Source organism: Carya illinoinensis, chromosome 3 (assembly GCF_018687715.1).
Source record: "Carya illinoinensis cultivar Pawnee chromosome 3, C.illinoinensisPawnee_v1, whole genome shotgun sequence".
Lineage (NCBI taxonomy): Eukaryota > Viridiplantae > Streptophyta > Magnoliopsida > Fagales > Juglandaceae > Carya > Carya illinoinensis.
The window spans coordinates 51,160,022-51,176,064 of NC_056754.1; the positions used below are offsets into that span (position 1 = coordinate 51,160,022).

The window sequence follows — 16,043 nt, forward strand, 5'->3', positions numbered from 1 at the left end:
TGATGATGCATACACACACACATATATATTTCTTGATTTTTAATTTGGTTTATTGAAAAAAATACATCGACCGTAGTCAACAAAACTACATGTATACTTGTCAATTCTTCATTGTCATCCCTCCAAAGTTCAAATAATAATTTTTATAGCCAAAAAAATAAAAAATATTATTCCATACTATTCGAGTAATTCTACATATAATCGTGAAATGCGTAAACGTCGCGTAATTATTTCATAAAAAAGTAAAGTCTATTATTAAAAAATTAATTTTTTTATATAAATTTTATTAAAAATAATTATACAACAATTACATAATTTATAATTATAAATATATTTTCTCCTACTTAATTGATGGATATGTTTTAGTTTGGTACGTAGGGTGATCATCATGTCCTTCAATTATGCAATACGCTAATAATCAAGGCTTTTTCTTTTTATCTTTGAGGGCCACCATGTGGGGTGCTGATGAGTTCTGGTCAAGAATTGGGGCCACCCATGCAGTAGTACTATATATATATATATATATATATATATATATATATATATATATATATTATATAGTAGTCATTGCGTAGTTGTTCTAGAAAACAAAAACAAAAAAAGGGTTATAATATTTTAGAAAGAAAAGTTATTTTTAATTAGGGACAGTTTTTTAAATATATATTAAAGAATTTCTTTGAACTTAAAACGAAAGTCGTTAATGTCATCATGAATATCTAAGACGAAGTAGTATTGATTGCTAACAATTATGGTGCTCCGCATGCAGTTTGAATTGACTATGAATTAAAGCTTTTTCTAATCTCTCACTCACTTTTGGGAAAAGAAAGGTAAAAGGTCAAAAGGAAAACGGAAAAAGAAATTTGTGTGCATAAGAATGGTGGGATTTCTTAACGCCCATTGGAATCACAAAAACAGGAACTTTCTCATCTCTCTCTGCAATTATATGTGTAGTGTTCTATGGTGGGAATTAAAAACCATCAGCTTGTGTGAAGAATATAGTCAGATAATCCCCACACTCTTATGTGAAGAATCCTTGCATGCCGCATGACATGATCGATAAACTGTATCTCTCTCTCTCTCTCTCTCTCTCTCTCTCTCTCGGGTGGGATTCTTTGTCATGTGTTTGTGTGTGTGTATATATATATATATATAATGAATAAATTAAGAAATATGCAAGAAGCTATATATAAAACAAGGCCTGTGAGAATCCCATAAAAGATTTGAAATTAGACTCGAAAAGCATCTTTGATTGCTTCCTTGTCTAGCTGAGACAAAACACACATGCAACAATCCCTTAATTAAGAAAACAAATGGTGTACAATGAAGATCGCAAACATCAGAATATAAATCAAGAAAAAGATAACATTTTCAGATAAAGAGATATAAATGGGGAGTGGGGGAGGAGGGGGATGTGGCTCGACATCCTCTCATGTCGATTCCATCAGTCCAAACATCAATCTAGCAACCTGCAATCCAGTACAACATGACATGGATCCAATAAGCCAATTTTTCTCCCAGCATAAATTCAAATAAATAATATGTTCAAAGCTTAATTGTATATTTATTTGAATAATAGCATATTCAAGATAATTAAGAACTATTAGATAAGTTTAACTCTTGATAAAAGCCCTGCATGGAATAAAAAAAAAAAATGAAATTAATGATCTTTGTTTTTGGGTCTTGAGACTCGAAGACATTTTTGGAATTCGGATTATGGCGTGCTTTCTCTTGAATCTTTGCTACTGAGAGGACGAATGACCCTCTGTTTTTTTTAACACCTAAGATTTTGAGCCCTCATAGCAAAAAAATTAAACAAAACATTCCCATAAGCTTATCTAATGCGAAATGCAGTATTATTGCTCCCGACAAGCTTATACCATAAGCTTGCTGAAAGGCAAATTAGGTAACATCATCTACAAATGCGAAATATAAAGATGAATATATATCATGTATATATATAAGAGATAGGGTTTGGAGATGAGGAGCTGCACTTAACTTGTTTCTAGAGAGAGCAGGTGTAACCAGGAGGAGGTGTCTTCCCGCAAGTTACAAGGAGCTGGAGAGCAAGTGGTACATAGATGTTAAGGTTGAGAAGCTTGAGCTTGAGAGTGGTGCACAAGCAAACCGCAGCCTCAAGCTCAACAAGCCCTTGCAGCACCGGGCAGCACTCGTTCACCACCGGATCTCCAAGCCCAATGTGCACCAACCCACCAAGAAGATCCACACAAGCACCCAGTTTCAACGTGTCAATGGGGCATGTTTCCTTGGCTGCTGGGGGCGGCGGGCACGGCTTTCCAAATGGTGGCGTTGGAGTTCCGGGTGGGTTCAGAATTGGAGGGAGTGTAACTGGGGGAAGAGTCACAGGGGGAAGAGTCACCGGTGGTTTTACTACTGGGGGTAGAGTCACTGGTGGAACAATCGGAGGTAGAGTCACTGGTGGGTTCACTATCGGAGGTAGAGTCACTGGTGGTTTCCCTATCGGAGGTAGAGTCACTGGTGGTTTTACAATCGGAGGTAGAGTCACTGGTGGTTTCACTATCGGAGGTAGAGTCACTGGTGGTTTCACTATCGGAGGTAGAGTCACTGGTGGTTTTACAATCGGGGGTAAAGTCACCGGCGGCCGGGTAATTGGGGGCTTAACAATGGGGCCTTTAGGAGGGTTGTGTGGCTTGTGCTTTGTAGGGGTCTTTCCACAGTATCCACAGCCAAGAATTGGGGTGACCGAGGAGATGAAGAGCATGCAAATGAGGAAGAGAGCATAAATCTTAGAGGATTCCATCTTCTTGGGTGTGTCTCTCTTTGGAACAGAGAGAGAGAGAGAGAGAGAGAGAGAGAGGGCCGGGACTGATATAGAGTGGTAAAGTATTTGCACAGAGAAAAGGGTACTATATTGGAATATATAGCGACGAGAGCAATAAAACAAGAAACCCGAAGAAGCAGATCACGTGAACATGGGGCTAGCTAGTCTCAAAAACGCAGCTGACAAACTTTGCTAGTTGGCAATACCATACAGATGCAAGTATCCTATCAATTTCATGTACGTTCATGTGGTAGCTAGCTAGATATCATTAGTACTAGCTGCTTTCCAACATTGACAGTACCGTTGGTTTCTAATGGAATATTAGTGCTCTATCTAATTAATGGTAGCTAGTGATCATAGCCAAGCTTTTAAAAACTTGTCAATGTTCTTGACACGCCAAGTCTGAAGTAAATTTTTTAGTTCATACAATTTTTCTCCATCTCAAAATAATATGAATATATAGTCTTTTTTTTATGTAGTTTGGAACCATTTCGATTACCCGGCCCTGATCATCAGAATGTATATTCTAAACATATATAACAGCTTTTTATGTATGTCATGTTGTCAAATTTATTAAATAACGTACTTGCGATGATAGTGAGAAGTCATGATCAAGATCAATATATAACATCAAATTATTAGTACATGCGTACATACCACTTTCTCGATTTCCTTTTAACTGCAGAAGTACTAGATCATAAAAAATGAAGGGTAAATGCTTGTATGTCTGTTTCAATAATATATTGCATGGTAGTCATTCTATATAGGGCTTTGTTACATACAGTCGGCAAATACAGTCGGTGTGCAGTCGGCTGTACGGAATGAATAAAAAAAAATTATATTTTTTTTTTATATTCAGGGGGACCTACATGAATAAAAAAAAGTTAAAAAATAATATTTTTTTTTCATATAGGTCCCGTATTAATTCACTTTTTTACAGCTGACTGCACGCCGACTGCATCTGCCGACTGTAAAAAGTATTTCTCTTCTATATATACCTTTACAATTCTTCTACGTACAGTCAGGAAGGGTAATTGCAGGGGAAGCAGGAATGCCACGTCAGCCAAGTGAAAAAAAAAATGAAAACAGATGAAATTAGAAAGAAAACAGAAATTAAAAGAGGAAAGTGAAAGAGGAAAGAAAGTTAAGAAACGTTCATGGGTGTTGAGCTTCTTTGTCTACGTCTTCCATAGCCAAAAGAAAATTAAGGGTGGCAATATGTTACACGACCCGTTAATCCAACACGAACACAACACGATAATAACGGGTTAGGATTTAGTCTTAACGGGTTCGGGTCAAAACAGGTTGACCCGTTAAGACATGATTGCTTAACGGGTTGATAACGGGTAAATCCGTTATGACACGTTATAACTCGTTATGACACGTTAAGAAAGTTAAAATTACAATTATATCCTTATACCTAAAAGTAAAATGGTTAGAATTTTAATTTCAATATTTTTATTATTTGGATTGTAATTTTAGACTTGCAGTTAGTTTTATAATTTTTATAAATATTGTGATTTTAAAATTTATATAAAATTATACTAAATTTAATCAGGTCAAACTAGTTAATTCGGGCATATTCAATCAATTTACATAAATAGTTTGAAACAGATCGTATATTATCATGTTAATTTATTTCATAATATTCACTAATAGGTCAAAATGGGTTGATACGACACGACCCGTTATGTTAATGGGTTGTGTTAGGGTTTGAGATTTTGATACGATAAACTTAACGGGTTGAGTTAGGATTAAGCTATATAGTATAATATATATATTTTGACACAACACGAACACGATCCGTTAACACGATTTGACACCCCTAAAGAAAATAGAAATCAGAAATGACTGAAAGAGGAAAGAAACACAGTGGCATATTTGGTAACTTCTTCATCTTTGTCTTCCATAGCTGAAAAGATAGAGAAATAGGTGTCTGGCGAAATGACTGTTGTGCACATGGGTGTCTCCGTGGGTGAGTTGATTTGTTTTCATCTATTTTTGTGTATTCATCTTTGTTTGGTTCGGCATCAATACCATACAACTGCACATTCTTCCTCGTGGGTGTCGTCATACTGTCTTTCATAGCTCGCTAAAGGCTAATGGAATAAAAAGGGATAATGGATCTAATAAATTAGTTCAATATTTTTGGTTCATGTTTCTTGGTTGAGTTACGAGCGAGAATCATCGAAAGCTTGAGTATGTAGCTATAAATTGGAGAGATGGTTGATTTTGATAAGGAAAATGATAGGATTACTACTATTTTACTACCTATTTACTACTCATTTTGTATTTGATTTTTTTTTTAATTTTTAAGTTTACTTAATGATTAAGGAAGTGACTATTAGTAAAATTATATATTTTTTAAAATTTTTTCTTAATGGCTAAGGATGTTAAAAAAATACTTAAAAGAAAATGATATAATAATAAAAAATTCCTAATACATTGTAAGTAGTAAATGGGTAGTGATAGGGTAGTTATAAGCTTATCACTACTCTTTTGATAAAGCTTAAAAAATGGGAGGAAAGCTTAGTTTACCTCATGTGATCTCGAATGACGTAGAAGGAGGCAATATTTATTTGTTATTGAAATATGATTATGAAATCAGTATAGTTTCTGTTACTAATCAGCATCTTAAATGTTCTCTAGTTTGGCAGGGTAAAAAATTTTGGTTTCGTTGGTGAAGAAGTAAGGGAGAAGGAGAGTGGAGAAGGAGAAAGGAAAATGAAAGGCTTCATGGGAGAAAAGAAGGGCTTCGTTTGAAACGCACCATTTCATGCTAAATGAAACTCACCGTTTCATTAATCCACGCATGACACAATTATGCATCGGTTACATACGCGGGTTGCATTGAGCATTTTTAATACCGTAATCAATAAAGCCAATCCCACCGAATGGATCTGATACAGACAAATTTTAAATTTTTTACTCAGTGAGTAAAGAAATGTTTTTTTTAATGATATTGTGATTTTTTTAATGTTTAAAAATATGAAAAAAATAAAAAATAAAAATAAAAAAGACCAATTGGTCTGATCTCGTGCTACACCTCGGAGGGTGTAGCCCGGTTCATACCTTAATTTAGTATATTCTTACGGCGGTTCGACTGATATATATATATATATATATATATATATAATGCGCAGCAGCGCAGTGCATGGTGACCGATTCACATGAAATTAAAATAGATCTTAGCTATGTTCAATATTTCTTGGCAAGTACAACTATGCTTAGCGGGTGTTTAATTTGTTTAGATATTTATTCCTGTGCATGCTTACGTACAGCTCATGCATCTTTCCCTTCCGGCCAGTACTATATGATCATCGCCTTTTTTTTTTTTTGAAAGAATTAACTCCACGAAAGTACCGAAGTTTGCAGTACTCTTCATGTTTCGTTGTCTTCATCGTATCTACTGCGCACATTCTTATAATTATATCAACCTTGATGGATAATTTTCTCCCTTAATTAGTAAAGTTACATCAAAACTACTGGACATTGAGGAGACAAATCATATTATGGGATCCTGAGATTTACAACTAGCTAGCTAGCTAGCTAGTTTAGCATGGTACCTACCCTTCTTTGTGGCATATATGTAGAAATATATGTGTCAAACTTGATACAGTTTATAATTTATGACATTTGAACGCTTATAAATTAAATATTATGATCTAGCTTATTAAAGTTATCTTAATTGGGTTGGAGATCATGTACATCTCATATATGTATATATATATCGATGTCTTGTATCATTGGATTATGTAGATCCTTTTTAGTTTGTGTTGACCCACACCCAGCGAATCGATTGTCAATAATAGATGTTTGTGCGTGACACATGCATGATGAGAGATCGATATCATCTTTTATTTTATTTGATTGCTTATAATGCATGGATATCTTTTGTTTGAAGGCGCGTGGCCTGTAAATTATGCATGTAAAAAGGTATCGGCCTGATCTTAGAACAGATTGATTTATATATATATGATCAATATTTCCAAACAAGATATATGGTAACTGTGCAAACAATATGTTAACAGAGAGCGCCAGACGTTCATCTTGAATTGGCCGGGAAACCGTACAGCTATGGAGGCATGTGCAGTGGTGGGGTTAGAGGAAGAGAAATTTCGAGAAAGAAGAAAAGGAACATACAGTGAGAAACCGTATGGAATGTGGGGAGAAAGGGTCGTGGTCATGGGTCTGGAAGTTCGTCCGTGAGTGAGTGAGGAGGCTGGAAGTTTTGTAAGGTTGTGGAATCCGTGAGTCTGAAATATTGCTAGCTAGCTCACTTTGATGTGATCGGTCTCCTGGCCAGGCATGCTTTAACCCTCTCTTGCATCAATTTCTACTCTCATGCATGAGGATCAAATTATTGTTCTTTCCCTTAAAACGACGCACTACCACTACTGTATCCGTATGCAAGAAATAAACTTACCCAAAATCAACCACTTGTCACTGGTCCCAGTAATACTGCTAGAAGCTGGGCAAATATATATATAATTATATGCTATATATGGATCAATGTGTTTTCATTTTTCATTTCCTTTCGATCAAGTTAAAAAAACATATCCTTTCAAAAAAAACAAAAAGTTAAAAAAACATATTGACGAAGCAAGTTCAAAAGCTAGCTACGGTACAAGATTACATGCCTGACATGCCATTGATCTCTAGCATGTACGTACATGCCATATGCATTAAAACAGTATCAGAACAACTATAGACAGTATCACAGCTGCAGAACAGCAACCAGTAAACACATGCACCGTCGCAGCATATAATAGCAGCTAGCAACAAGCGGCATTAATAAATTATAAATAAAAGAACTTCATTTTCATCCCCCAAAAATTAAAAGAGAAATTAGAATAATGAACGTTCATCGACATTGCCAACTGCCAAGAGATGCATGGTACTACTGCATGTGGTTGAAAAATGATCAATGTGTATATATATAATTAATTAGATGCGTACTCGATACATGATATACCCTTTGCATGGCAGCCATTTTATATACATTATATAGATCGAGCAGGGACGTTTCAAGCAGGGATCGATGGATTTTCATTGCGGCCATTATTGGCCAATGAGTAATTACCGACAAAATTCATTAATTTCTACAACTGACATGTATGGCCCTCTTAAATCCATGCCACTATCTCTTGATCTTGATTTCTTACTAAATTACAACAAGAAAGCTCAGTACTCAGGTCACGTGCCACTAACTTCTCAGCACCATTAATTCACCCACGAATATATAAGAATTTGAGTGGTACTCATGTCATGATCATCATGATATATAGAGCACGTAGTAGTACTCTTATATACATTGAGTTACTTGTAAACTAATGTGATCAGATCAACAAGCATGCTTTAGTTTTTGGCTTTTGCATAGGCTCGTATACGGTAGAAATGATTTGTATAAATTCTAAATAAACAAATCTTGTGTAAGCTTTTATAAAAAACATAACCGCCCCTTGAAAAAGTGAATTTTTTTTTTTTTTTAATGGGACCCATTTTTTACAAATGGCCTAGGCTTGTATTTTGGGACTTGTACCATTACTCATAGTATATATGCAACTAATAAACTTTTTGTAAGGAAGCAAATGGTACTTCTTTTGATTTCGAGAGAAAAAGTGATCACAAAAGAATTGGCCACGATAATTAATTATAATTAATTTATTGTCCAAATTAATTTAAAATGTGAAGTAAGTAAGAGAAGAATATATATACTTAGAAATGACATTGACCTCATTTTTGTGTCTCTTTGTATCATCTAGGCATTACATGAGTTTTAGAAAATCTTGATCGATGCAATCAAAACAAGTATTAAAAAACTAGTAATCTTATAAGAAATTATTTATACAACCTGCTTCAAATACACAAATATCACTCAAGTTTTTGTAAAAGAGTGGACCTCATTTTAAAAATATGATTTTTTATTAATGAGATCTACTTTTTTTATAAAAGACTTACGTAAAATTTGTGTAGTCGGAACTTGTATATATCATTATTCTAATTTTATTAACATATGAAAAAGTGGTGACAGTCTATATATGATTCATGCTGCAATAAAGAACTTAAGATAGGTAGAGTTAAGTATTCATATAGTAATTAAAGAAATATTGCATTATTTATTTATAATGCTCAAATATCGCAAATTTTGGACTTCGCATATACAAAATCTGTCACAACTAATTGGTTATATAATTTCAATTTGAGAAATACTTTATACACAAAAAAAATTATAAAAAAATAAATTCATTAATTGATGTAATTTGATGGGATACATCAGATTATAAAATTATTTTTATATTAAAATATATTTAATAAATTTTTTAAAATTATATTAATTTATAAATTTACTTTTATATATATATATATATATATATTTTATATATATATAACACAGTTATCTTTAAATTTTATTTGCTTCAAAGAGTACTTAATAAATTTTCTCAGCGAGAAAATGGGAACATATCGCGAGGCCAACAGACAAACCCATACATAAGCGCTGTACCGTGTTTGGTAGATAAAACACAGACCCTATTAAGTAGCGTGTTTTCTTTTTTTTCCTTACTTTTTGTCGCGCGTGTTGTCTGTATACAGTAAGAATTCATGGACGCAGGGTGCTGCAGTCGAATCCAATGGCTCAGAATCTCTCCACGAAATTCATGGCTACAAATGAATGCATTGCTCTCTCTCTCTCATGCCGGAAATCTCATGTGGGGGGGGGGGGGGGGGGGGTAATCAACGATCTAGTGGTGCTGGCTTTCTCTGTGATCTTGTACTTGGATAGAGTACATGATCCACAGGATGTTCGAAGTTTTATTTATTTATTTCGGAGCAAAAACAAAAAAAAAAAAGTTCTTGTTTCCTGCAATAATGTCAGAATGGTGCACGTGGTGAGAGAAGAGGTGTGTAAATGATCATTCATTTATTTATGTATTTTGAGGAGATCATGACATGAGATCATGACTCCACCGCAGCAATGAAATGTGATGATCATGTTCATGTAGCAGGAGCCGGCAGCGATTAATGCTTCCATCTAATCAGATTCTTAATCATTATATATACATGTCATGGACATCCTCCACATGACATGAGCCACGTGTGATTTCTGAGTTGTACTTCTGGTCTGTTTAAAAATTACACAAGACAATTTAAGTGGTTCAGTAAATTGCTTGCGTCTACTAAAGCCTATTTTATAGAATTTGTACGAGATTTACAAAAACTCTACAAATTTCTATCTCTCTCACATACCCTCTTTCTCTCTTGCTTCTCTTCTCCCCCACCGCTGCCCATTTTACAACTGAGCTCTCTCCTATTTATAGGAGAGAGCAGCCTACCATTTGCAGTTATTTCTGATTTTACTGGAGGGTGGGTGGCCTAACAAAACTGCTGGAGGGTGGGTGGCCTAATAAACCAAAGCACCAAATGGTGCATGTGCAGCAGACCACTTGGGTAGCTTTCAACAATCACCCCCTCCATCCAAGTGTGCTATACCAGGCTGCTTGCAAATTGATTCATTTTTCAAATGAATGCACATCTTTCTTTGACATGAGAGATGTCTGCTATTGAATGCATCTGCAGGTACATCTTCAAATGGATGTCCAGATGCCTCTCCAAATACATCTTCAAATGCATCAGCATCGTCTACATCCACGGAACTTATAAGGGATTTTCTTCAGAGGAGATTTACAAGTACTTTACTGCACAATCTCAACTCTTTAGTATTCTTCTTTCGCTCGAGTCCATGAGTCCGCACTCATGTACACCTTGAGCAAATTGAGTTTCGCTCGAGCTACAACCGAGTGAACAATCTACCTAGTGCCTTTACAACTTTCAAACCAGGCTCCATAATCTTACAATCACACCAATCTCCAACTTGGAGAACCTCTATCTCCAGCATGATCCCTTATAATCTATACAATTTTACAGCTCGTGTCTTCAAATTAGAAGACTAACTAAAGTGATGCATAATTTTAGTTTATCACGTACAATGTCCTTAATCAACACATCTATATAGGGCAACACATCTCCCACTGCATTGGGAATCAATGGTCTCGCACGGACCTTGACACATATCAGAGAACCTGTTGCTGAGGTCTCCATCTCTGATCTGGGTGACTAACCCATCATCCTGCTGCTAACATATCCTGTCTTCAGTCGATGTGCCCATCTTGTGTGCAGTCTCTGCTAACTTCGATTTGCATAATCTCCATTCTTGCAAGATTTTTCTTCACATCGTAATTCACTACTTTCATTCAGCAGGATATAGTTTAAGGTAGTAACCACCATGGAGGTTTGATCGTCTTGATAGTTATGTGATCACCAACTTTAGGTGTAGATATCCCTGGAACATCTGACGTTTTGTTCCTATCTCTCACACTTGTACTTCATGTCGTGATCTAGGGAGATTTCTTTAGATTTAGATGAGGAAAAGTAAAACTGAGTTCATTTTACTTCCTCATCTAATTCATACGACCATTACCACGAGCCAATACCAATGAATCATTCGTGACCTTCCATGTCTTTTTGAGAAAACACAACTGAATGACTGCTATCTTCAAACTGTCTTTAACAGCATTGTGCACTGCAAGAAATGCAACGCCATGTATTTCTTCAGTCACCATATTCACAGCATCATTCTCAATTTTCTCCTAATTTTAGCAGTCTCTTGTGGCCTGTTTTTCCACAATTTCTAGCGAGTCATCTGTTGTCCAGATCTTGACTTGTCTCTGTCCTTACTATCAACATTCAGGACCAACAACTCGAGATCTTGCCAGAATCTCTTCTGCACACCTCATCATCTAGGATAAGATCTCTTACATTAATAAACTTCAACTTCGACTTTTTTACAGAATTACTTATAACCATTCTCATGACTTCCCAACTTTTTGACTACAACGCCAAATACTATTGGGCAACAATAGTACATTCTACATTTTCTGAAGTTGAATTGTTTCTTCATCTGCACTTTATTATTGCAACTGGCTTTTCAAAGAAAGCCACAATAAGATCCGTTGCGGTTCTCCTCTTAATAACATTATGCTCCATGAGTTGTATGATTGCCAAAACTTGTTGATATAACAAGTTAATTAGTATCGTCCAATGATTTGAAGTTTTCTCCTCAAACTTCACGATTCCAATTGGCTTAAATCAAGCCCAAATGAACTGAGTCCGGCAATATTGGACTCTAACTGGCTGACATCAAGCCCAAAACTAATGAGTCTAGCACGACTCCAACTGGCTGCAATCAAGCCCAAAACAAATGAGTCCGTCACGATTCAAACTGGCTGCGATCAAGCCCATAACTGATCGAAAGTACCGATGGCGAATCTCAACATTCCCACCGTACCAATGAGTCTGGAATGATCTAAATAGTTTGTCAGCACTATTTGATCATCGCAATGGAACTCCAACTGGCGTGGATCTATCCCAAAATGATCTGCAACATGTGGACGGTTCAGATCGAATGTATCGATGGCGAATCTCAACATTCCCACCGTACAGATAAGTCCTGAATGATCCAAATAGTTTGTCACAACTATTTGATCATCGTAATTGAACTCTAACTGGCATAGATCTAGCCCAAAAATGATCTGCAACATGTGGACGGTTCAGATCAAATGTACCAATGACGAATCTCAACATTCTCATAGTACCAATGAGTCTGGAATGATCCAAATAGTTAGAAAAATACTATTTGATCATTGAAATCGGACTCCGAATGGCTTAGATCTAACCCAACATGATCTGCAACTCATGGACGGTTCAGATCGAAAGTACTGGTGACGAATCTCAACATTTCCACAGTACGGATGAGTTCGGAATGATCGAAATAGTTGGAAAGCACTATTTGATCGTTGAAATCGGACTCCAAATGGCTTAGATGTAGCCCAACAAAGATCTGAAAAAACGGACGGTCCAAATCATCTGGCGCGTGCGGTGCACGCGCAACGGTGGCTCTGTGGAGCGTGTGCTACACGCGTTGCTGCTTTTGGGAGCGTGGGTGCGCGTCTGGTGCGTGAAGGACACGCGCGGAACGCTCTAGGGAGCGTGGGGGCGCGTGGGGAGCGTGTCTGACATGCGTCTTCCTCCTCTGGCGCGCGTGGGGGCGTGTGGGCGAGTGTGGCTCAGTCGTCTTCAACCTCTGATGCGCGTGGGGCGAGTGAGTTGCAGCAGATGCACGCGCCGATCTTCTTAGGGCGCATGTGGGCTCTTCCGACCTCCATTTTCGATTCTGTTTGTGGCAACGGATTCGTCTCGACGCGAGTAACACCTTGAAGTTGTCAAAAATTGATTTTGACCAATTTGAATTTTCGGACAGCTCGAACCAGAGCTCTGATACCAATTGTTGTGCTTCCAGCCTGTCTAAAAATTACACAAGACGATTTAAGTGGTTCAGTAAATTGCTTACGTCCGCTGGAATCTATTTTATAGAATTTGTACGAGATTTAGAAAAATTCTAAAAATTTCTATCTCTCTCACGTATCCTCTTTCTCTATTGCTTCTCTTCTTCTCTCACCACTGCTCATTTTACAACCGAGCTTTCTCTCATTTATAGGAGAGAACAACCTACCATTTGTAGTTATTTCTAACTTTACTGGAGGATAGATGGCCTAACAAAATTGTTAGAAGGTGGATGACCTAATAAACCAAATTACCAAACGGTACATGTGCACAGACTACTTTAGTGGCTTTCAACACTCTCATCATGGAAAAAAAAAAAAAGTTATAGATTTTAAAGTACTGCAGTTGTACCGAATCTACAAGATATTGATTTACTTTGATTGTAAATTGTAAACGATGACTGGTTTATTCGATTCACTTACTGCATTACCGATTTGATGCTCTACAAGTTTTCATTTGTACCCCTATACGTACGGACGTAGCTTGGTCTGTACGTATAATTTGCAGTTGGCAAGACATTGAAAGTTAATCATTCAATAAAAATTTTTACTTTTAGATAGTCGTGGAAGATTTATTTTCAAATTATTAACAGTTAAAAGTCAAGTTTTTAAAAATTTTAAGATTTAAGGTGATGTTTAGTTGTAAAATTTAGTTCAGTTTAATTTTAAACTGAGTTTAATATCTAAATACTTAATTTTTAAATTATTAAATTCATCTTAACTCAAAATCTTCTTACATGTGAAATTCATAATTTTTTTTTGATTCAACATATCTTTATATGTGAGACCTAGAATTTTTTTTTAATTTTTTATAAATAGAATTAAATTTATCTTAATATTTAAATACATCTAAATTAATTTTAAGTATATCCCACATAACTCAATCCATCTATTCAACTTACTACTATTCATAAAAAACTCAACTCAGCTTAACTCAATATTCAAATACAACCTTAAATTTCTGTTACAAATTAATAGCTTAGAGATATATATATTTTTTAAAAAGGTGATGGTATCTCAATTTTATTAAAAATACTCATTTATGATTAGGGCTATGCAAAAAACAGAGTAGCCCGGCCCGTCCGTGAGACCCGACCCGACCCACACCGAAAAATACGGTTTTAAACAATACTCGGATTCAACCCATACAACCCGTACAACCCGATGACCCGCTTATAAACTCTGCAGCTGAAACCCTCGCCCCCCACCCACTTTTCACCTATCTTCAGATTTCACGCTTTCCGTGAGCTTACGAGATGAAAAACAGAGAGCTTACGAGAGAGGAAACAATGTGCGATGGGTTTGGGTGATCTGTGGTCTTCAACCGAGAATAACGGAGCGGAGGGAGGGAGTGAGGGGCGGTCGTTTACTCACCGGAGCGGCGCATTCTTGATGGAAGGAGATCGACTGGCAGATTCTGTGGCTACCAAGAACTCCAACGCCCTGTGGTGGTCGACGTCCGTCTTGGAGGAAGGAGAGCTTACTGTCGGCATCTTCTCCGGCGAGGTAAGTGTCTCGGTTGGCTGAGTGTGGGTTTTCTCATTTTGCTGCATAAGGCTCCGTTGGGTGGTAATTCGGCGTGAGGGAGGAATACTGTGGAGGAAAGAGAGGATATATATATATATATATATGAAGGTTTTTGACACTCAAGTATGAAACGAAAATGAAATTGGGTATCTGGAAAGAGGATATTTGAGAGTAATTGAGACTTGGACAGTGATGGATTGGAGGAAAAGGAGGGTTGAAGACGGGGTATGTGTTTGGGGGGCGAGAATCTGAGATTCTGAAGTTAGGGAAAAAACACGGGTTGACCCGCTCCATAATATGCAGGTCGGATCGGTTCCGCCTAATTTATCCAAAAACGCGGGTCGGTTCGGGTCGGACCCAAATTCTAAACAGGTTCCTCGGGTTGCACCCCTACTTATGATGGAGGGATATCTTATACAAAGAGAGCAATGGGTTACAATAAAAATCTCAAGTTCATGCTGATCTTAAGAACCCGAAGATATATCCTCCACATGCCCTGTTTACAAATACAACTCGTATCGAATTCTTTATTGGATGTTTGATGCGGAGTATATAAAAGTTGTCACTAAGAGAAACAAGCGTTGCTTCTTTTTTGTTTTTTAAACCACTCTCATTTTATACCTTTGAATGAAAAGATGATCTTCCTCTTTAATATCCTCTTTGTTATAAGATAATTATTAAATATCTCGGGTTATAGACGTATGATACTGATCTCAATCTTATTATATATATATATATATATATATAAAGAAATATCATTTAAAATTTTGGTTGTGTAAGCAACTTTATCTGCATGAAAAAAATTTATTTATAATTTATTTTTTCATCATCTTATAATGTAGTATTTGATATCAGTTTATAAGTGAAATATAATAAAAAAAATTTAATAATCAATGAGCCGAAATGGGCAGTTCATTCAGTCATCGTGAAGCCCATAACAAAGATAGGCTGGACTTGAAATATCAAAATTATTGACTGCACGAGGGCGTTTATATTATAGGCTGAGCCCACGAACAACAAAACCCATTCTACGCAAAAGAGAGGGAGACCGAATTGGACCTTAGAGAACTTTCCCGTTTTGTTTTTCAAGATCCATTTTTGTTTTTTTGGTAATTAAAAGAGAGATAAACTCAATGCTATTTATAATATTCACACCATACATTAATATATAATTTATCATTTTTGACATTGTATTTAAACATACATTTTTAATGTGGATCTTAACATTTATGGATCCGAATACTACCTACATTTTTAATCTCTTGACTATGAAAAATATTTAGGATAAATAATTATAGAAAAATGATATTTGTAAT

At 36.1% G+C, this 16,043-nt stretch overlaps 1 protein-coding gene across 1 annotated transcript; it reads right to left on the minus strand.

Annotated features, from left to right (window-relative positions):
• Positions 1 to 1,226: 1,226 nt before the first annotated feature.
• On the minus strand, positions 1,227 to 2,877 carry LOC122305177 (36.4 kDa proline-rich protein). Its single transcript, XM_043117525.1, has 2 exons — positions 1,997 to 2,877; positions 1,227 to 1,466 (listed from the first exon to the last, which is right to left on the minus strand). Exon 1 carries the CDS (start codon positions 2,777 to 2,779, stop codon positions 2,003 to 2,005), a length of 777 nt encoding a protein of 258 aa, XP_042973459.1. The 5' UTR covers positions 2,780 to 2,877; the 3' UTR covers positions 1,227 to 1,466; positions 1,997 to 2,002.
• Between the last annotated feature and the right edge of the window lie 13,166 nt (positions 2,878 to 16,043).